Below are 24,666 nucleotides of genomic sequence, written 5' to 3' on the forward strand. Positions count from 1 at the left end.
ATCAATTCTCTTGGTGGAATATATAAAGACAGCAACTGAATGTATTGCATGTTAGTCGTACTAATCATCCACTGAATAGCTAGGACTCAGTTTGTACATGAAGTCAACCAATGAAAGGTGAGGAGGCAATTTCAAACTTTTACCAAATATCCAATCGGGTATATTCTGAATTTCATTAGTGAAAAATTAATTGATAGGTATACAATGGTGACTAAATGACACACCCTTTTCAGGCCCCTTACTATGAAAAGTGACTGTGTGAATTACAAAGTGTTAAATGTTCTTACATAATATTGCTGAGCAAGGTTAGCACTTGTCAACAAGACCAACAGCTGTTGTGCCCACAGAATTTCAGCCTTGTCAATAACCTTGTCAGGTCACTCATATGGCACAGTATAGCTAGATGAACTGACATAATAAACTAAAACACAAAAGATGTTTCATTGCAATTTGTTCTATGCTCCCTACTCACATGTAAAATTTTCTCTTTTTACTTTTTCTGTAACATACAATTTAGGACTGGCAAATAAATGAATAGTTCTGGAGATATAGACAGGTTTAACAAGAAGGCATGGCAATATATTATATCATTTTTACATAAAGCAATCTGGATTTGTGTGGGGCAAAAAGATTGGTAAAGTCAATGGAGGCAAACATTTTTTGAAGGATTTCTACTTGCTGTATTACTGCATCATTGAATCACTACCCAAAATGGAAACCTTGTTGTTGTACTTTATCAAGACTCGAGCTTTGTTGAAAAAGAATAATGGAAAGACTTTCTGTATAGGTGGTTTATGAATGCGAAATTTAAATCACCTCCATTTAGTGTCTGAAAAGTAGACTGATTGTTCCATGTCCAAGTTTATTAATAGTTTTACTCATCAAACTACCCACTTTTATCGTTATTTAATAGGTTAGTTGCATTTGACAACGCATTTCTTTTTCCCTACTAAAATGGCTAGCAATTTGCACATGCAGCACATTTTTATGACCACACTTCTTCGTTAAATTGTGTGAGAGAATGTACATTAAAAGAGTGTCCACATGTGTATATACAGTAGTACATGCTAACTAAATCATACATTATTGTTGCGTTTGTCTCATTGTAGAGATCTTTAAGAATCCTTTATCATTCCTTGTGGACACAGTTACTGGTTAGTTAGACATAGTATATGTGGTTGTGACTTGACTGTATTGTTCACTCCACAGTTATGATTGTATATCATCAAGTCTTAAACAATACAGCAGGTGTCCCTTGTGTAATGAACCAATGACTAATGATGACTCCCTCATTCCTAATGTGACATGTAAGTCAACCTCTGTACCTTCATCCTTGTCCTTTATCCCTCTCTGTTCCTATAGTGAGTGAAGTTATTTACAAATATCACAAACAACAAGAAGCAGAACATTTACATGAATGGGAGGTGATAATATTATAGCTGTACACTCCTTGTCCTATGAGAAAAAGGTAAGCTACTCTTATGACAATAAGCATTATTGTTTCTTTGAATTATGAGAGAGCAATGTGGTGTAAACTGAGTGAAACTCTGTGCTATTGCATTGGGTGTTGCAGGATTTCTTTGTATGGATGTAGTGCCTATAACATCTGGCTATCTAGGAAATACCGTATAGCCTAAATATTTTGAGGGGGGGAAATTTTCACTGATTTCGCAGTTTTGGGTGTTACCAGCGAAAATTTTATCCTTGAAATATTTATACCTCCATATAGTCTAATATATTTCATTAGTGTTTGTAAATCCACGAAAATTTAATTTTTAGCAACATTGCTCAACCGTGAAAAATTTGCCCCTCGAAATATTTAGGTTATATGGTAGCTAGTTCTGTGACTACTCACTCTCAGTATAACTTTGACAATAACTAATCAAACAATAGCATATATCATACAGTATGGTAATACTGTATAATAGGTAAAACAACATAGCCCAAACAAGCCTTCAGATCAACCTGAAATGCTTTCGAAAAGTTACTATGAAATTTTTAAAACAAATTAAAATGAAATTTTCTACTGACTGACTGAGTAACTGACCAACTGATGTCTTCAGATAAGCATATAACTCGATAACGACTTCGAACAGTGAAAACGAATTTTTCACTGTTCGACATTGCTTTAGCCAAAACTTGCCTTTGGCATGCTGCAGTACATACAATGCATTCTTCATGGACTTACCAGTGTCCTCCTTTGTGTTCCATTCATCTTTGTTGACAGCAAAAGGTGTCAATTTGGCAGTAGCACATGATGGCTTCCCTTTGACGCTTTGTAATGGAAATCGTCCGTATTTTTCATAGTGGCTACTTCGATTGCAGAGGTACTTTTCGAATAGTTCTTGATTTGTAATGCTGTGTAATGGGTGAACATAGCTGACAACAAAGCGTAACAGATATCTCACTTTTCAGATGATAATTGACAGCTGGGGCGAGTGGTGCCATTTCCTTATTTTGATGTGGTATATGTGGGTTCACCAGTCATAATAATTTTATTTTATAAAAAAAAGTTAACAAACAAGTACACAAAAAAATTTGGAATTTTCGACTAGAGTAGGGACCATAGCACATCGATAAAATGCACTGAAACAAGCTGGAGCACTGCACGATATTAAATCACAGTAAAACAATAAGATGTGTTATATCCCTACTGTGCATTTCCATTATGGTATCTTGAGCACAGTAGGGATATAACACTTCTTATTGTTTTACTGTGATTTAATATCATGCACTACTCCAGCTTGTTTCAGTACTTTTTACCAATGTGTTATGGTCCCTACTCTATTTGAAAATTCCATTTTTTTTAGTGTACTTGTACAATATAAAGATCGACTACAATACAACAATATGAAATCTCAACTACACAATTGCAATCACACATAACATACATTTAGTATAACATACAACTACCACATATTACTGTAATTCACTTTATTTTTGTGCAAAAATTCATGATAAAAAATTTTCGTGTAAAAATGTTTTCATATAGTTTACATGGATGACTGCTCTATTAGAGTAGTTCGATCTTGTGTAAAAATTTTTGTGTAAGAAATTTTTGTACAAGTTAAAAAAAGCAAATTACAGTACTACATCCTCTCCCATTCTGGGATACATAAAACTAAGACATACAAAAATTAACAAACAAGTTCAATCAGTCTGCTAGAAATTAATCTATCTGGTGATTTAGACACTCTGCCACTTCTAGTACAAGTGCTAAATCATGCAATTGCTGGCTATCACTGCTGGTTGGTAAATTGGTAAAACATTGTTAGTTGGCATAGTCTCAGTGCTGGTTGGTAAATCTGGTATTGAGTCATTTGGAGGTACAATAATTTGTGTAGGTCTGCATTATGCTCCTATGTTAGCAACATTTACAATTATCTTGAAACATTTTACTCAGTGAATGCTCTATTAGAGTATTTCACTACCAAGTGACTGTTCTGTTAGAGAGTATCAATCTAAGAAGCTATTTACAATGCATTTTAGTGGTCTATTGTAGTTTGTAGTTTCCACTGACTGCTCTATTAGGGAGTATAGTATATTTTCATGGAATTAAATACCTAATATGCCAGCATCATGCTAGCATAGCACTCCAGCCTATTATGCTTTATATTATGCTGGTACTGTTCCCCTGGACTCACAATCTGGCAACCATACTGTTTCTCCTGGAAGTAGTGGTTCTACATTTCTTGCTCTGTGTCAATGATTGTAATTAGCTTGCTGTTTATTTCTCATATCATTCTCCTTGTATGACTGAGATGGGAAGTTCATCCAAACCTTATGGAGGTGAACAACGGAACAAGGGGTTTTGATCAGTCTGTATGTAAAAAGAAAGACAAAGTAAATGCCCACATGACTGCCAAAGCTTCTGCTGTTCTGTTAGAGTTATGGATCTTGGGATGTAAGCAATTGGCTTCCACTCCCCTGATGTTCATTGTTGAATCAAAACTGCCCTTAGGCCAAATGATGATGCATCTGTACTTACACAGGTTTTCCTACAAGGGTCAAACATGGTAATTAATATACAGTTTGAACTCACCAGGCTTTGTAGCTGTTTGAAAATTTCTTGTTGACTAATTTCTTAAATCCACTGATTTTTAGTACTCGGGAGATCACAGGGAGGTTTAGTGTTCTCTACCAGATTTGGTGTGAATTTGTCCAGTTTGTTGGTCATTCATAGAAATCTGCGTAATTCAGAAATGTTTTAGGCTTTCATCTATAGTATGGCTTTGACTTTACTGGGGTCAGCACAGATACTTGTGTATCAAACAACTGTCCCAGGAATTGGATTTCTTAACTGTCCCAGGAATTTGATTTCTTTGCAGGAGAACTCACATTTGGCTGGATTGAGTGTGATGCTTGCTGCAGCAACTAATTTTAAAACAGCAGTAGGTGTCATGTTTTTCCTGGGTTTATCTGTAGACCAGAATGTCATCAATAAGGCAAACCACACCTTCAAGGCCTTGTAAAATACATCACTGAAAATGTTCAGGAACAGAAGTAATCCCAAATGGGAGGTGATTAAAACAATATCTGCTGAAAAGAGTTATGAAAGTTGCTGATTTATTGGTCAGTTCAATCTGCCAGAAGCCTGAGTTTGCACCAGCTTTGAAAACACAGTAGCTCCCACTAGAGTTTGCTCAACAGATGGTAGTATATGTTGCTCACATCACACACTCTAACTGAGTTTGGTGAGATCTACACAAATTCTGACTCTCTAATCACGTTTGGAGACACCTACCATGCCACCACACCAGTCAGTTGGTTCTGAAACTTGAGAGATGACCCCATTTTCCCATTCATTGCAGTTCAGTTTCGATCTTCTCCATGAGAAATATAGCTACTCTACAAGGTACTGTGAGAGTACCGTATAGCCGGAAATCTTCGAGGTACAAAACTTTCGCGAGTTTCGCGAGTAATGATAGCTTTGGGAAAATATAATCATGAAGTGTTTCAGGTTTATACACATAGCCGCTTTTTCTAGACTTTTGTGAATTAAAAAATGCGAAAATTGTATTTTACACAGTTTCGCGAAAGTTTCGTCCCTTGAAAATTTCCCATTATACGATAAAAGGTGTAGCATCAGGTTTGAGATCAATGTGGTAAGCACCTTTCACACAGCATAAGCCTTGGAAATTTCTGAAGAAACTGTATCAAGGAAAGATAGTTCTTTGGTGCTTGAAGATCTGAGTCATTGTCTGAAATATCATCCACAGCCTTGGATCAGCACACCAATTGAAAGTGTCCTTTCTTGAAGCAATGATGACAGGTAGCGTCTCTGGCTGGACATTGGCGTTGTGGATGTATTGGTGATATTGTCCACATCGAGAACAAACTGGTGGTTTACTATGAAACTTGCCCACTTTACTGAGAGGTTTCTGCATCAATCATTTGTCGCTACGCTGTAGCTGCTAAACTGATTGTAGCCACCTTTTTTGGAGGGCATCAATTACATCATCTGTAGTCTTATCCACATCCCTAATGGCTGGTTGCTGTAATTTGACAGCTTTCTGAAAACTGAGTTTGGGATCCATTTGTAGCTTCTCTGACAGAGCAGTGTCTCTGATTCCCACAACAATACATTCATGAATTAGTTTGTCGTGTAGTGTACCAAATCCAGTGTTCTGCTAGCCCATACAAAGAAGTAATAAAAGAGTCTGCTGATTCTCCTTCTTTTTGTATGTGAGCATTAAAGGTAGCTCTCTCAAAAATAATGCTTTGGCAACCAATAAAATGATCTTGAAAATGGTGCTATGCTTTTTCTGATCCTCAACTGTGACGGATTGAAAAATGTCATTCTACCTTGGAGCTCGTTGTGTAGATCAATGTACTGACTTGGTTTTCTTCTGACTTCTCTGCAAGTCCTGAAGCATGTCTAAACCACTCAAAATGTTTAAGCCACTTAGGCCACTCTCCTCTGGCCTAGTGAAATTGAAGCTAGTGGGTGAAGCTACTTAAAATGTGGCCCTGACACAATGTAACAGCTGGGTGACTACTCACTCTCAGTATAACTTAGACAATAACTAATCAAACAATAGCAATTGATAAAGATCAACTACAATAATAGAACAGTATGAAACCTTCACAACTAGCCATAATGGAAACTATACTAACCAAAAGTTATAACATACATTCACAACCGCATACAACTACAACCACACAAATTACTAGTGTCAAATTATTATTTCACACCTTTAATAAAACATATGCGCTCACACACTGAAACTTGCGTGACCAAACAATTGTTTAAGTAAGAAAGAAATGGCAATGAAAGGATTAGTGTAAATGTACATAGTTTTTTTATTCTAAGTATCTATTTATACCATGTTTTAGTTTTTTGAACAAAGACTCCAAATGCAATGATTTCTTCATATATAATATGGTGATAACATAAATGGCTTGATGACATGATCAGAATTGATCCTACTTTTGTTAACTGAGCACTAAAAGGACAATTGGTATGAGCATGTGGCAGTACTTATATGGCAGTCATGGTGATGTCACTTCCTATTTTTATTGATCATACAGAAACACAGAAAACTAGGACAAACCAAGCATTCCAAAATGCAATCTTGTGACTGGCAAAGTTGTGTGCGAGTTAGTACGTATTATAAAGTCATCAGTGAATTTTTTTTATGTGCACATATTCTACCAAGCTATGTTGCTATCAAGGCACCAATAGTATGTAGTGAGTAGTCGTGGTTTATGTAGTGAGTAGTCGTGGCTATGATGATCCCAGTGAGTTCTATTCACAGAGACTGAGTGACTAATCTTCATTAAGTATTGTTACAGTGGAACCTCCCTTAACAAACTCCCCAAATTAAGGACACAATACCTCCATAGTAAGGAAAAAAATTTGGTCCCAACAGGTCTGGTTAACACATTTTTACCTCTGAAAGAGGAAAACCTCTATATCACAACAAAAGTGGCCAAAATTTCCGGGTCCCAAAATGTCCATAATAGAGAGATTCCACTGTAGTTTGTTTGCATAGCATACAACCTATACACATGTGACTGTTCTATTAGGATGACTGCTGTATTAGAGTATCTCATCACTATAATATTAAACTTTCATTGTGCTGGCATTATGAAATGCAGCTAGACCAATAATAATGGGGAGTGTCATTGTGGTAGATTGTTAAGAGGTGTGGTCTCGGTGCTTGATTGTTATTAATCAACCAAGATCATGTTAGGCATTGAACCTGTCATGAAGTTACAGGTATCTACCAAGCGTAAGCATTTAAATAAGTTTGCGGCATCTAAATATGCTGCTTAAGGAAGTGTTGATAGGAAAAATTAACATATTGTCATTGTGTAAGAAGAAGACGGCCAGCCTGATTGAAGATAAAAGAAAGACAAAGCACAGAGGGCACACACTTGTCAGAACCCCAAAAGGCACATCCCACTGGAGCAGTTCGTTGTGACATAAAATGGTGGCTCAGGGGCGTACACAGGAATTTTGAAAAGTGGTTTCCACTAAAGCTAAGTGACTGTTATATTAGAGTAGTTTATATTACCTGACTGCATTATTAGAGTATCTCGATCTTTTCACCAAACACATAGGTGTTGCTATCATGTGAGAAACTATTATAGAAGTTTTAAAGTGTCCTGTTCCATGATAGATTCCAGATTCTAGAAAACTGAAGCTTCAATTTCTTAATGTACTGTGTAAAATCCAAAGAGGTTTCCTGAAACCCCTGGAAACCTCCCTCCGTACACCCCTGTGGCTGTGTGCTGCTTCATTTGGCCTCTACTATTTTCATTGCTACCCCAACATAATTCTTGAGCAACAATGAGTGATGGATTCAGATGAAATCATTAATTCTGGTGCCATTCTTTCTTTGATGTGGTATGTATGGGTCCATTAACATTTAACAGGGTGGGCAGGATCACTATGGTAGGGATTTACTTATTAAGTTAGACTTGATGACTAGAAATTTTAACACAAGATCACATCAAACATTACATAGTATAAACATACTTGTCTGAATTGTGCACCTGCTAAATACATTTGACTGCAAAATAGGTCTACTAACCACTTCAATGACACCTTATTGTTGTCTCCCAGAGGTTCAACATTTTCATATGTTAAAGGTCCACTGAAATGTTGCCATTTTATTGCATAAATAGGTTGTTTGTATCATGTAATGTACCTTTTTAATAATTCAATTATGTTGTAGAGATATTAAGCCACAAAGTCTAGTTACGTCACACTGTGATGCAAGACAAGTTATTACACACTTTGCAATGGGAAAGGTAGATAAACGGTGGAAGTCTATCCAACTTCAGTGTTCCAAGATTACTTGAACGTTCTGCCGGAAAACAATAGCAGAGTTGTTCTGTAGTCGCCTGTATGCTTCACACTATCAAAGCTCACACTTCATTATGCTTCACTGAAGTAAGATTGGTTCGATTTATTTACAAAGCTGGGTTAGCAGTACTATGAAATAAACAATGGTGTCTATATTACCCTTTCCTGAATCGCTTTTCTCCACCTGGTACAGATGTCTTGCCAGTGGAGCCATCAGTTTTTTCCTCGCGTTTCTCTACCTCCACCCGCTGTATGGACACTTGTGTATTCAAAACATCTTAAGAAATAAACTCAGATGTGTTTCGACCACTGCACTGTTGATTTACAGTCCCTTTAACAGGCGTTCTTCACCACAAGACCAGCATAAATTAACTTTCTGGCTTGTAACTAGTTGTAGTACAAGTTCTTACCATTTTTTAAGTTGTCACGGTAGATAGGACATGAAACTAAATTGAATAGCTGTACATGCACGCTTTTTCGCTTCAATGGCACCTCACATGTACTAACGTTTCTTTGTCTGATGCATTTTGACGTAATATAATTGACAAACCACAATACACTAAAATGTGTTATACCTGCTAAACAAAACAAAATCTAACTAAATCACATGTACCAACCTATCCCATTAGTAGCAAGGATTGATAATAGCCAAAGTGTATTTTACGATTTCAGTGGACCTTTAATTGTGTAGGCAAAGCAAGAAGTTAGCCACATGTTACAGGTCTTGAATTTGTGTTTGTGGTAAGTCCTTGGACACATGCAACCAAACAGGACTGGTTTGTTCTATCTCAATGGTGCATCGTTCTGCTCTTAGAACCAATGTTGTCCTCCTCTGAGAATCAATGTCACTCTGCTCCAAGAGCTAGTGGTGAGTTATTCTGACCAATATGCAGTGTTGCTCTACTCTGACAGCCAGTATAAAAAGGAACAACTACAACAGTACTGTTGATGTAAAAAATAATACATTTGAAGAGACCATGTGTTGTATAAGTACAATTGTTCTACTGAGCACATAACAAAACATATTGTGAATGTCACAAAATGGAGAAATAAACATTGTGTTGAGAGAAATCTGTTGAACTTCTAAATATTAAATATCTACTCCATTGACTTGTTCTTCTATGATACCTCCAGCATCTGAAAAGTATGAATGATTACATGTGTGACCACTGACCAGATCTGCAAAAACCCAACATAATCGTGTAAGCTTAATTTTACAGTTGAAACCATGGATAAAATACATACACATTACAAAAAAAAAGTTCTATAAACTTTTTGATGCTTTTTTTTTGTGAAGAAAGTAAAAACTTGGATATCATCTTATTCGCCTACTCAAAAGCAGCTTGAAATTCTTCGCAGCAGACAAATAGGAATGTAGGTTATGGGATAGCATGCGATTAATCTCTAGAAAGGTGATACAAGAAAAATCTGCAAACGATTTATACTGAACACAATGGTGCAAGTCTCAACTCTGTATATTGTTAGGTTTGTAAGTCACAACCATTTTAGTAAGTATCTGTAATTTAGTTCGCTATATGTAGTTGTACAACTCAATCTTTCTGCTGTTGCTACTTTGTAATTCTAGAAGTTCTTGGTGTATGTGAGGCACCAGAGCATACACTTGGTCATGTACAATATAAATTGAAGAGTGCACGATTGTGATGGGTTTTTGCAGATCTGGTCACACATACAAAAATAGTGGACAAACCTTAAACTATTTACAGCTAACAATACTGAAGAACGCTAAAGAAAAAAAAGAAAGGGGAAAGTGAAAAAAATACAGTAAAAGGGACAGTTTTAGGTCTTACCGGTTTCCAACAGACCGCACTAACAAACTGAGTTTCAGCATTATCTGGTGGTTCTGCTGTTCCAGGCTAATAAGAAATACGATTAGTATAAAGTGTTTGCTGTGTGTATGATTAACTTACTAGAATACTCCGAGGAACATTAAAACAATACAACAATATGTGTTTAGAGACAATAAAAGTAGAACGAATTATTCTCTGAACCTGTTGAGAGCATAACAGGTGTGAAATACTCTAATACAACAGTCACTTACCACACACAATATGGTTCCCATTTACTGTTAATCCTACTAAGTTCTTATCATTCTTGTGACCATGATATGTCTTCAAACATTGATTTACATCCCATCTCACTATCTGTTGACCTAAACAACAAATACCATAGTAACCAAGGGGTAAAGAAACCATTTTATTAAATCCAAAGCCCCTAAACACCTCACACCTTATTCTGAAAAGGCCAAATCAAACAACACTTACTTTCCCACCCAGATGTTTTCAAAATTTGGTGTGGGCGGAAGGCTAAACAAAAAAAAAAAGTGAACACTATCTACATTTAGGCTTTCCCACATGCTGCTGAATAAACCTTCCATAACTCAGTAACCACTAGTGCAATGGCAAACAACAGAAGGCAGACACTCATCGGAACTACAAAAGGTACATCCCACCAGAGCGTTTGTTGTTGTGGAGTAAAACGGTGCCTCTGGCCTTGCAACTGTGGTCAGGCGGGCAGGTGGGTGGGCAGGCAGGCAGGCAGGCTAGTAGACAATATTTTGAGTTATGGTGATTTTAAAAATTTAATATCTGGAGTAGTGATGGGCGATATTGATATTTTTCAATACGATTATTGCCATGAACAAATATCACGATTATTATCAACTCAATTCTTGTCATGAAATAACACTAAACACATCATGAATTGTTAATTGAATGGTTAAATTACATCGAAAATTTACAAATATTTCTCTGATTACCACAATTATTGCCGATAATTGCCGATTTCGATTATCACTAGTCAATGAAAAGTACACGATGCCGATTATTGCCAATAAAATAATCACGATTATCACGATAATTGAATAATTATCCATCCCTAATCTGGACACCTGTGTAGCTACTTAAGGTGCGTTTGAACCTAGGTAGCTTCGAACCTGCAGCCATCTGATTTACGCTCGAACCCTTACAGAATCTACCAGGAGGTCAGGATGTTTTCTCCTTGATATTTTCATGTAATTATATGCATAGGAATTCTAGAGAGTGACTCATTATCTCTAAGTACATGCGCTTATAAATTATGGTAAGGAATTTCTGCTAGGAGGGAATTAGTTGTACCCACTACAGTTTTCAAGCGATTTGAACACCAGTTAATAATTTGCTTCAGTCGTGGAAACGGAAACCTTAGAAGCCAGGTAGCAGCTACAGCTATCGTTATTACAGACGGCAGTATCTGCTACACACGGGCCTGGCGAGGCATCGAGTGTGTTGTGACATGTCTGATTCATTCAGATTCTGACAACAATTCTATGTAGTGCGAGGTGGCAGAGGCGATTTCCACCATATGCGCTTAACAAACACAAGTCTACCATATGCGCTTAACATGCAATATGCACTTAATTACCATGTGTGCCTAATAACTGGAGTCTACGGTATGTCCCATACTCAATGATGCAAGGTTGCTAAAATTGGAAGCATTTTGATCTTTGCACGTTGCTGAGTCTATTGGCATACAATACATCACGTGATCACACTATGGTGGAGCGTAACTTCAAATACAGTACTAAAGTTCAGTGAAGGAAAAGAGAGAGGCACTACTCATAGTGTTCTTCATTTATAATGCTGTATAATGAGCAAAAATGAAGTGGAATGGCTACAATGCATTCTATTAATAGATAGTTGGGGCACTTGTCAAGCCACTTAATTGAATTTTACAATAACCTATGTCTAACTGGTACCACTCTCTCCTTTGATGTGGTAAGTGTTGGTGCAGTCATAAAATTTTGTTTCAAAAAGTAAGCAAACCAGTACAAGAAAAAAATAGAAATTATATGTTTGACTAGGGATCATAAGAAATAATAGAAGGGAGGTCAACTATACCTACAGCTATACTAGTGGACCTTTAATCCCTACTTCAATCATGGCTATTAAAATTTCCAATTTCTTCTTACACATGTTCATCATACGTGACTACTCTATTAGAGAAGCCTTGAGGATTTAAAGGCTAGTGATAGCTAGCAACCATCAGTTCATTTTTATCCTATATTGTGCTATTTAGCAATGCAAACTATAGAAAGTTCAATATAACAGCTCAGAATATGGCTTTAGAGAAACAATGACAATAATGACATTCAACGAGAGGTTTCCAGACATGATGTGCAGGATGGGAGAACCAATATCGGCTATCAGTAAATTTCCATATTAGTGCACCTCTATAATACATTCTCATTTGGAATGGCCAAATTAGGACAGTTGCCACTGGTATTAATTATTGTACGATTATCATACAGTACAATAGTGCTGTATAGTAGGGACCACAAAGGTTTGGGCATGGCAGCCTCACCTTTCCCTGATGATGATGAGGCAGTATTAGTTAGGTAAAACTAAGCTCAAACAAGTATTCAGATCAACCAGAAATGCTTTCAACAAGTTGCTATGGAATTTTTAATTACGTGGAATTTTCTACTGATTGACTGACTGATGCCTTCAGACAAGTGTAACTCAGGGCTTTGGGCTTGATTTTTTTACTGCTCAATGTCGCTTCAGCCAGACGCATGCCTTTTGGCAAACCACAGTACATACAATACATTCTTCATGGACTTACCAGTGTCCTCCTTTGTGTCCCATTCATCTTGGCTGACAGCAAAAGGTGTAAATTTGGTGGTAGTGCGTAATGGCTTCCCTTCGTAACAGAAATTGTCCGTACTTTCATAGTGGCTACTTTGATTGCAGAGGTGCTTTTCAAACAGTCCTTGATTCGTAATGCTGTGTAATGGGTTGAACATAGCTGATAACGAAGCGTAATGGTTACTTCACTTTTCAGATGATAAATGGTAGCTGGGGTGCACGGCGCCATTTCTTTCTTTTGATGCAGTATGCGTGGATTCACCAGTAATAATAATTTTATTTTACAAAAAAAAGTTAGCAAAAATTTTGGAATTTTTAACTAGAGTAGGGACCATAGCACATCAATATAAAGTACTGAAACAAACTGGAGTAGTGCATGATATTAAATCACAGTAAAACAATAAGAAGTGTTATATCTCTACCGTGCATTTCCATTGTGGTATCTTGAGCACAGTAGAGATATAACACTTCTTACTGTTTTACTATGATTTAATATTATGCACTACTCCAGCTTGTTAAAGTACTTTTTATCGTCCTTACTCTATTTGAAAATTCCATTTTTTAGCGTACTTGTTAAAATCCCTCAAACCAGGACACCTCACTAATAAGGGTAGTCCCAGATCTCATTACTGTATTTAGATACGCGCAGACATCTTGAGTGAAGTGGAACCTCTTTGTAACATCTAAATCAAGAACCCAACAAGAAAACCTCCATAAGAAGTACTACTTGGTGCCAAGAGACTAAGCTCCATACACTAAATAATACTTAAGACATCAAAACACAGGGTTCTATGGAATTTAGAAACTCAAAAGGCCCTGTGTTGTGGCGCACAAGCAAAGCAAGGGTGCTACTACAGGGCCTGAGGGTTTCTAAATCTTGTGTTTCGATGTCTAACTAATTTAGAGCTGTTTAGACCACAGCTCGTTGTTGTACCTTCACTGCTGCTTGTGACACGAGAAATGTAGCATTAACAAGTCCGATAACCTCCCTGTAACTTGTAACATACCTTGCTATCCAGTTAAACGCCCAATGTTACAGGCACGCAATTGCCATGTTTTGTATCCCCCAGAGACAGGGATCTATTGAGACATAAACATAGGATCTACAGGATTTAGATGCCTGTAAGTAGCTAATAAAATTCGAGTATTTCACCTTGCTGTGGTCTAAATTATAAAAATATCACAGCAGGTACCACCCAAAGTGTCTTAAGCTTTACTGTACAACTCACATCCATAACTTAAATAATGACCAACTTAGCAGTCACTTTGATGCTGAGGTCATTGACTATCTAGTATAGTATAGTATAGTATAGTATAGTATAGTATAGTATAGTATAGTATACCACACACACGCACACACACACACGCACACGCACACCCACACACGCACAACCACACACACGCACACCCACACCATTGTGACACAGGGTGTTGAGAAGATAGACTGAGATTTATTATTTATATTATTATTTATTATTTAACGAAGCTGGACTTCAATTATTATTTCAACAATTATTAATTATCAATTATTGTATAAATACTGTGTGCTCTTTAATATGAATGGTCTCGACAATATCACAGTACGAGTGGCAGCTAAAACCTCGCTCTGTCTTCATGACAAATGGTGCTGTGACCAGGATCTAGAGTTTGGCTTGGCTTTATCCGCGAGGTTTGCAATGTCGGGACCCATAAGAAGATTGCTTGGACCAACAAAAGCGCGACTGCAGAGTTACATTAAGAAAGCAAAGACGATACTGGAACGTCCAGTGGATGAGACTGACTTGGACCAGGAGGAGACTGAGGTGGACGATCTTATTCACCGATTTTCAACGAATATAGCGCTCCTTGAACGATGCAACCAGGAATGGACGACCTTGGTAAACGTAATGAAGGCTGGCGACGAAAAGGAAACGGAAGAAAAGGAGTATCTGTGGGCTACGGATGGAGATGGAGGTCTAATCGAACTATTATTAGACTCCAAAGAGACAACAGCGCATCTGGAAGCGCGCCTAGCAAGGGTGTTGAGGAAAGCTGAAAGGGCAGCTATGCGACCTTTGACATTACCTGCGACCTCACCCTTGTTGACAACGTCTGGAAACCTTACAGAATCACAAACAGACAACAATGTGAAAATGAAGCTACCCAAATTAAGTCTTCCGACCTTTGATGGTGATATTCTCAAATGGCAAGAGTTTTGGGATGTGTACAGCACAGCTGTGCATGAACAGGATATACCAGATGTCACCAAGTTCAACTACCTAAAAGGTTCAATTCGCAGTGCAGCTGCTACTGCGATAAGTGGAATTTCTGTCACTAACGATAACTATTCATCAGCCGTGAAGATATCACAAGATAAGTTTGGTAAGAAAGAGAACATAATATAGGCCTTGTATTCCAAATTACAGCATCTCTCAATGGCTACAAATCGATTTAGTGATATTAAACATAATTACGAAACCATGGAGAAGATGTTGCGACAGTTGGAATCTCAGGGAGAGAGGGTTAATGAGCAACGTATGCTTATACAACAGATACTATCAAAATTTCCAGTTGAGGTAATCATAAGGTTAGAAGAGTCAAAGGACATTGAACAAACATGGACAGTAAAGTTATTAAGAGAGTCACTTAACCGATATGTTTCAATTCATGAAAATGCACAAAGGCATGACTCTAATTCTAGGGGGAGTCAAATTAGAAGTCAGAGAAGAAGTGAAAGCTCTTACAAGCCACTTGCTGAAAAACAAGGTTATCATTCAGTTGAGAGTTTTCTAGTTGACAGTAAAAGGAACTTTGAAAAACAACAGAGTCAATCACGTAAGCCATCATACCCATGTATGTATTTTCTGCAAAGGTAGTCACTTTAACGACAATTGTGATAAGGTTAAAACTGTTGCAGATCGTAAACGTCTACTTACTTCTCAAGGTCGTTGTTTTATATGTCTCAAGATTGGTCATCTTTTTAGGGAATGTGTTAACGGTCACTCGAGATCTTGCTGCTACTGTAGAGCAAGTGGTCACCACAACCGGTGTATATGTCCCAAGAAGTTTGCTCCATCACCTGACACAACGGCTGTTAATCAACTACCTGCTGGTTCTTCCAGGATACGTCCAAGAATTACTTCTTCGTCAGAAACACCAGGACTTGCTTCCTCATCGGAAACAACAGCTGTTAACCAGTCATCTACTGATAACCAGTTGGTTGTTAGCACTGAAACCACTTCTAGCACAAACACTGTTACACCTGCAGTAAGTACAGATCATATGTTATTAACGCATGGGGAAAGAGTAATTCTCCAAACAGCACTAGTTCCAATTTTTTGCTCCAATGGATCTATTATATCAGCTCGCCTACTGTTAGATAGTGCTAGCCAGAGAACTTTCATGACAGAAAGAATTGCTAAAAAATTGAGTTTGCCTTCTCAAAGAAAAGAAACATTATCTATTTCTACGTTTAGTTCACAGTGTCCTCAGACCATTGATACATATGTTGTCCATTTTACCATCATTACAAAAGAGAATTCAAATATGGACCTCAATGCTAATGTTTTGACTCAGATCACTAGTCCCATTCGAAGAGGACCACTTCAACCATCAGATTTAAAGTTTCTTCAATCGATTTCACCTGAGAAACTGGCTGATATTATTCCGGACCCATCAGATACAGCTCCCATTGATATCTTAGTTGGATCTGATTACTTTTGGAGCATTGTTGATAATGGGAGGATTGTGCTGCCGTCAGGTTTATTATTGTTGTCATCTAAGTTGGGATATTTACTTACAGGGAAGTTTGTGGACCCTAACAGTAATGTTAATGTTGATCAGCAGTTAGCCGCTTGTTTTGTTATGACACAGATGAACCAAAGTGTTTCCGAACTGAATTTGTTTTCAGCTGCAGATAGTGTTGTGGTAAGGAATCCTAACTTGACTGATATGTGGAGTTTAGACATAATCGGTATTAGTGACCCTGTACAGATGGATGGTGATGACAAGGCCCTCAATCAGGGAATTTATCATGATGGAGAACGATATCAGATTAAATGGCCATGGAAGAGGCCTGAACCTCACTTACCTGATAATTCTGATGTGGCTTACGGGAGAATGAAATCATTGTCACGACGATTTCAAGCTGATAGAACTCTTTTACAACAGTATGATGATATTTTACAGAGTCAACTAAAGCAAGGAATTATTGAAAAGGTTATAGAAAAAGAAATTGATCACAAGACGCATTATTTACCACACCATCCAGTACTGACACCTTCTAAAAACACCACTAAGGTCCGAATCGTTTATGACGCCTCAGCTAAGGCAAGTAAGAGTGCTAATTGTTTAAATGATTGTTTATATCGAGGACCTATAACCCTACCTGATATGTGTGGAGTGTTATTAAGACAACGAACATACCCAATTGTTATTTTGGCCGATGTAGAAAAGGCCTTTCTGCAAATTGGGATCCAGCAGGAGGAAAGGGATGTGACACGTTTTCTATGGTTTCGTGATCCTGAACATCCAGATAAACTAGAAGGTAATATAGACATTTATCGATTTTGTCGTGTCCCATTCGGAATAGTATGTAGCCCATTTCTGCTGGAAGGAACTTTGAAATTTCACCTGAAAAATGAGAACAGTTTAGTGGCAAAGAAAATTCTTGAGAATTTGTATGTGGATAATGTTACTATGGGATCTGAATCAGTTAATGAAGCCTACCAAATATTTGTTGAATCTAGAAATATCTTCAGAAAGGCATCAATGAATTTACGTGAATGGGTTTCAAATTCTCAGGAATTTCTTGATTGCTTACCTGATGATCAGAAGGTAATGGGATGTGTTGTTGGATTGTTTGGAATGTTGTGGAATCGAATTGAGGATTATATCCAGATTGCTGATGTTAATATCCCTTCATCAAACGTGACCATTACTAAAAGAGAAGTACTAAGTTTTGTTGCCAAGATATATGACCCATTGGGTCTGATCACACCAGTTTCATTTCATGGAAGAGTGTTCTTGCAGAGTCTATGGAAACATAAATTATCATGGGATGAACATTTGCCACAATCACTTTGTCAGGAATTCCGAAAATTAACAAGAACATTTCAACATCTATCATTGATAAAAATCCCACGTTTCATTGCAACATGTGAACATGACGTGGTCTTTGAGGTACTTGTATTCTGTGATGCCTCAATTTAGTCATATGTTACTACAGTTTACTTACGAGTCATTACAGGTTGTGGGACTTTTGTAAACCTAGTTTTTTCTAAGATGCGTTTGGCACCAAGCAGCACTGGAAAGAAGAAGAATGCCAACAATTCTGGTGAGATCACATTGCCACAGCTTGAATTATGAGGTGTCTTAATTGGAGTACGTGCTGCAAATTTTATTGTTCAGGAGCTTAAACTACCAATATATAAGAGATATCTCTGGACTGACTCTGAATGCGTTTTACATTGGATGAAGAGTTCAAAATTGTTACCTTTGTTTGTTGAAAATCGAATTAAGGAGATACGAATGGAAAAGGACATTACATTTTGTTATATTCCATCAAAACAAAACCCTGCAGACTATGCAACACGGGGGCTCACTGTTCAAGAAATTATCGATTGTAAATTATGGTGGCATGGACCGGAATGGTTGAAATCTGAAGAAACAACATGGCCTAGTTGGAACATGCCAGACATTACACCAGATAAGCTGGATAACTTGTTGGAAATTTGTAAGAAAGGTTCACAAGTCATATACGAAGTTACTAATGTTAACGATGGTTCTCAAGTCCACAATGATTATCCATCTCCACTAACAATAGATGAATTCAAATATTCCTCTTTACGAAAGTTACTTCGCATAACTGTTTACTGTATCAAGTTCATTTACATTATGGTGTTAAACAAATGTTCTAAGGAATTGAAAGAAAGAGTTCTGAGAAAACACAAGATTTTGGAGGAGAAAGTGTTTAATAATATGAGGGAAGGTTCCATTTATTCAGATGAAATTAGAAATGCTACACTACTTTGGTTTTATGTGATACAACATAGAAAATATCATGAGGTGCTCAACGATATTGAGAAACATCGAAAGAATTGTATTCAACAACAACTTGGTGTTAAAATTGATGATATTGGGCTGCTTAGATGTTATGGAAGGTTGGGTAATGCTGATTTGAATGAGGATACTAAGAATCCCAAGCTACTTCCAAGGTATGAACGTTTTACTGCTCTTTTAATCAGCGAAGTACACCAGAGATTGATTCATGCTGGAGTTTCACATACTTTATCTCAAATACGAGAGGAGTTTTGGATTCCCCAAGGCAGGACACAAGTAAGGCATGTGATCTCTAAATGTTTGATTTGTAATAGACATGAAGGACCTTCATTCCAGTTACCCAACATGCCACCCTGGCCCAGGGAGAGAGTTTCAAGGAGTGACCCATTTCAGTTTATTGGGCTTGACTACTTGGGACCATTATATGTGAAACAAGGAATTGGACTTAAGAAGGTCTGGATATGCTTGTTCACTTGTCTGTCGATTAGAGCTATCCATATGGAGTGGGTTCTAGACCTGACTGCAACTCAGTTTCTAAATTGTATCAGACGATTTGTATCACGTCGGGGTAGACCAGACCTAATTATCTCCGATAATGCCCCACAGTTTCGATTAACAAATACAGTTTTGGATAAACAGTGGAGGCAAGTGTTCAAAAATAAGGATGTACTTAATTATATTTCTATGGAGGGAATTAAATGGAACTTCACAACTGCTCTTGCCCCATGGCAAGGGGGTTTTTATGAAAGACTTGTCGGTATGGTTAAACGATCATTAAGGAAGGCTACTGGAAGGAAACATTTCACTTTGGAACAGTTGATAACCCTGATAGCTGAGATAGAAGCAGTACTTAATTCTAGACCGTTAACGTATGTTTATGGAGATTTAAAGTCAGGATTTGTACTAACGCCTTCACATTTTTTAGCATCCAACAGAAAACTGGGTATCAGTCCCTTTGGTGATGGCAACGATCATAGTGATCCTGAATTCCAAGTTGTTAAGAATTCAGCAACTAAATTGATTGAACACTGGAAGAAAGGACAAAAACATCTAGACATATTCTGGAAATCCTGGAGAGATGAATATCTCTTGAGTTTAAGGGAAAGAAATCCACTTGAACATAGACAACCTAGGTCACATAGTGAGAAGGAACCCACTGAGGGCAGTATCGTAATCATAAAGGATGATAATTTGCCAAGAAGCAATTGAAGAATTGGCAAAATATTAAGACTAATAGTTAGTAGAGACTCCAAAATTCGATCAGCCGAAATACAATTACCAGGAAACATTATTATGACAAGACCAGTGAACCACTTGTATCCACTAGAAGTACCAGAAAACCCTGATAACTCTATTACTGAATCAGATGTAAACAAAAACGATAAACCAAAGGATCTTGATAATTCTGTAACTGATGTAGACAAGATTGATGCTGTTAGAAACAGTATTGTTCCAAGCCAAATTGAACCTATCAAACAGCAAAGAAAGGCAGCCACTCAAGCTCGACTAGCAATTCAAAAACATTTAAATGATAACATTTCCACAGTTATATTTTGCTTCCCTCGGGAGTGTTGAGAAGATAGACTGAGATTTATATTATTATTTATTATTTAACGAAGCTGGACTTCAATTATTATTTCAACAATTATTAATTATCAATTATTGTATAAATACTGTGTGCTCTTTAATATGAATGGTCTCAACAATATCACAGTACGAGTGGCAGCTAAAACCTCGCTCTGTCTTCATGACACAGGGTGAAATCTCTCCACACACACATTAGCCTCAGCATTGACAATGCCGACAGAGTACACCATGTTGGTCACCCAGATCTTGACTAGTACAAGTCATAGCATATCAGATCATTAATGGATCAGCATAATTATTACATCAATATTAATCAATACAAACAAGTATACAAATTTTTTTGGAAATTTCAACTAAAGTAAGGACCATTTAATATCGCGCACTACTCCAGCTTGTTCAGTACTATTTATCGATGTGCTATGGTCCCTACTCTAGTTGAAAATTGCAATTTTTTTGTGTGTACTTGTTAACTTTTTTTTGTTGTAATATATTATTATGACTGGTGAGCCCACACATACTGCGAAAGAAATGGTGCTGCGCACCCCAGCCTTATCAATTATTGTCTGAAAAATGCAGTATCCATTACACTTCGTTGTCAGCTATGTTCAACCCATTACACAGCATTACGAATCAAGAACTGTTCGAAAAACACCTCTGCAATCAAAGTAGCCACTATGAAAAATACGGACGATTTCTGTTACGAAAGGAAGCCATCACGTGCTGCCACCGAATCGACACTTTTGGCTGTCAGGAAAGATGAATGGGACACACAGGAGGACACTGGTAAGCTTGCATTGTACTTACTGCGGTGTGTCAAAAGGCACCTCTCAGGCCAAAGCAACGTCAAACAGTAAAAACATCAAGCCTGTATGTAGCCTTAGCCATTGTCGAGTTACGCTTGTCTGAAGGCATCAGTCAGTCAGTTACTTACTTACTCAGTCAGTGAGTCACTAGAAAATTCTGTTAAATAATATATATATATTTAATTCCGTAGCAACTTGTTGAAAGCATTTTGGGTCAATCCCAAGATTTGTTTGGGCTTAGTTTTGCCTAACCAATACTTCCTAATCGTTGTCTGGGAAAAGTGAGGCTGGTTTTTGGGTGATGTTTTTTCATGGGCCACACCTACTCCTTTGTGGTCCCTACAGTATGATTATTAATACTAAATATGAACTATAAACATTTTACCAGATTCTTAATATGACAAGTACAAGGAGAAAAATTATAAATTTTAAGCTTGATTAGGGATTTTCGCTATGTTTTCATTTGAACACACAAAATGACGTAGCCATTAAGCTTCATTTCAGCTTTGTTCAGCCAGTTACACAGCATCACAAACAAAGAACATTATGAGAAGTGTCTCTGTAATCAATCCAGTCACTATATGGTCACAATTTCCATTACAAACACAGGGAAGCCATCACATGCTAGCTACTGTGTGTTGACACCTTGTACTGTCAAAAGGGACACAAAGGAGGGGAAAGGTAAGTCTCCATGATTGCACATTGTACGTACTGCGGTATGCCAAAAGGTACCTGTCAGGCTGAAGTGAGCTCATAGCCTCAGCCGTTGAGCTACACTGTCATTTTTGTGTGCACACAAGCACCACATTGTCTTATCAAGTACAGAGGCACTTCTCATAATGCATTTAGTTACTATGACTACGATGAATCTCGGGGATTATCTAAACACATTTTAGAACTATGAATTGAGAATCATATTCAAATGAAGCATGAGAATTAACACATTGCAATTACCCATTAAAATAAGCCACTACCATAACACTTATAAAAGTGCTAGTAGTCAAAACTAACAAAAGTGACTGTTCTATTAGAGCATTTTGTTACAATTGTATGTTCTATTAGTACACACTTTAAACAGGCTGTGGGACCAGGTGTCCTACAGAACTTCAATTGTGATATATAAATGTAAAGCCTTAATAATGTCCATTTGGTTCCACATAAGGTACTTTTAAGATAATAAGTCACTCTCTAGAAGTTCCTATTAATCCAAATACAAGACATTTTGACTGCCGGCAGACTACTGTAAGCATTCAAGCACAAATCAGATGGTTACAACTCAATCATGGATTTTTCTCCTTTCTGAAACTTACTTAAAACACACTTAAATATAAACAGGAAGTTGTCCCAGGGAAGGGGGGTAGGATATGACATCACAATGCGTATAGTTTTGCATAATTGAATTGAATTCCAATGATAATCACATATTGAAAAACTAAAGTACCAGCTACTTGCATCATTGTAGATGTCACAGTTGATTGTATTTACTACTAACGAGCAAGAATACAGTGAACATTAACACAGGTACCTGAAATTAAGATCAGTACTTCATCTAAATAACACACTATTGTAAAATTCACTGTAATATCGCTGAGGATTACTGGGGCTTAGTAGATAAAACAATTTCTACACTAGTGAAGTATCATTTCTGAGAGTAAACTAAACTTCACGGTTTTCTAGAGCTAAATCCTATGGCAAAATGTACAAGAATACGTCATGCAATTATCGTGATGTCATATCCTACCCCTGAGTAAAGCCTTAAATAATACTCTCCCACAAATAGTAAATATTATAAGACCAATACTGTATTATAGCAACAACTCTGGATCCTTTGTCTTCATGTAGCATACAGTTAACAACACATGTACAGTATTAGGATGAGCTTCAAAGCTATACCAGTTGTAAGCTTAACAAAATGTACTGTCTCTTAGAATTTACAGAATTCTGCTGTGTGTTCTATATATATATTTTATTTCAAATGTGAAATTATATTATTTTGAAAGTGAAAATCTACTTGAATACCACCTTGAAAAATGGTAGCCATGTGAAGTTAAGTTGTATGTGATGTCTCTTGCACCTGAGGTCACTTTCTGGATAATAATGTGAAGCTTAAATTTGAACAGGATATTTGTGGTCATGATCATGTGCGAGCAAACCAGGAAAATTGTAAATCTGATTAGAACGCTGCTTGAAAGAACTAAACTCCATTAGACTGTTGGGCTACTACTGTTGTTATATGTAATGATATTCATGTCTAGAAGGCAAGTATATTCACTGGCAAACGAAGGGCACTGATGTTTGTGATTAATGCTATACTAAGCGCTAAAGTCTGTATACCAAGCATGCCCTTGCCAGTCTAATGGTCTCACTATTTAGCTTATTTCTTCAAAATTACATGCTGTAGACCATCAAAATTTCATATAGGAATCAGGAAAGTGTGTCTCTTATAGGCTACAGAGAGAGTTTGAGAACTTTATTTCCAGGGCATTTGTGATGTGTTTTCTCTAACTGGTATGTACCTACACATAAAAAGGATTCTGTCACATTGTTCTGCAAAGTAAAAAATATTTGTAACTCAAGTGGTTAAATGCTACATTAACTATAGAGAAATAAGACAGCTAGAATAGAGGGTATAATTTAAGCAGTACGTATCCTTGAAAAGAAACTACACTAACCCACAGAATTGTCTGGCAATGTAGGTAGTGCAAGGTTGTTTGGATACAAACTCCTGTAAAATTTCCCACATTTTATTATTGCAACCAAAATTTTCAATTAAGGAAGTGGATGAAAACAGGTGCCAGCTTACTGGGAATTGTATGGCTTCGCAAAATTATTTTAACGCCGCTTTAACATCATGTGATTTGGAAAGGTTGCACTACTGTAATTGTAATATATACATTGATACTAAAAGTGAGTCAGTCAATAAGTCAGTTAGTAAGCAAGTAAGCTAAACTATATAACTAGGACACTTCTAACAGATGTCTTCTAGTTTTACACTTGTACATTCTGTAATAGTTTGATTGATCCGAGAATAGTAACCTTTGTAACCTTTAATAGTATGACTTATATATTTATTAAATGACTGTTTAAATGACAATTAGGTAGGTAAGGTTCATTGAAAATGTGTGAAATGTGTAGTGAGCATTATATAGAATAATGATTTGCAGTTATTACCTCAGTTTTATTTATTACAGGAGTGGCCATACTTTGTTATCAGAAACACATGGTAAGTATATATGTGTTGTGAAGTATAGCTAAGGATAGTGACTAATACAATCACTCC

The 24,666-nt window shown here is 37.0% G+C and overlaps 1 protein-coding gene and 1 long non-coding RNA gene across 10 annotated transcripts in view; one reads left to right on the forward strand and one right to left on the reverse strand.

The window, feature by feature from the left end:
- The first annotated feature begins 1,026 nt into the window (after positions 1-1,026).
- Positions 1,027-24,666, forward strand: part of LOC136266381 (uncharacterized) — a 34,409-nt gene continuing 10,769 nt past the window's right edge. The window contains exons 1-4 of the long non-coding RNA XR_010706094.1: positions 1,027-1,154; positions 1,210-1,307; positions 1,363-1,468; positions 24,578-24,609. This is a non-coding gene — a long non-coding RNA (uncharacterized lncRNA). The remainder of the gene's footprint in view (positions 1,155-1,209; positions 1,308-1,362; positions 1,469-24,577; positions 24,610-24,666) is intronic.
- Positions 9,255-24,666, reverse strand: part of LOC136266375 (uncharacterized) — a 54,753-nt gene continuing 39,341 nt past the window's right edge. For 5 of the 9 annotated variants that reach the window (XM_066061394.1, XM_066061393.1, XM_066061395.1 and 2 more), the window contains 5 exons: positions 10,374-10,484; positions 10,243-10,323; positions 10,123-10,188; positions 10,023-10,057; positions 9,255-9,451 (listed from right to left, as the gene is read on the reverse strand). In XM_066061394.1, coding sequence (XP_065917466.1) covers positions 9,349-9,451; positions 10,023-10,057; positions 10,123-10,188; positions 10,243-10,323; positions 10,374-10,394 — 306 coding nt within the window. In that variant the 5' untranslated portion in view covers positions 10,395-10,484 and the 3' untranslated portion in view covers positions 9,255-9,348. The remainder of the gene's footprint in view (positions 9,452-10,022; positions 10,058-10,122; positions 10,189-10,242; positions 10,324-10,373; positions 10,485-24,666) is intronic. The other 4 variants (XR_010706083.1, XR_010706084.1, XR_010706082.1 and 1 more) reach the window with 4 other exon arrangements.

This window comes from Dysidea avara, chromosome 9 (genome assembly GCF_963678975.1).
Source record: "Dysidea avara chromosome 9, odDysAvar1.4, whole genome shotgun sequence".
Lineage (NCBI taxonomy): Eukaryota > Metazoa > Porifera > Demospongiae > Dictyoceratida > Dysideidae > Dysidea > Dysidea avara.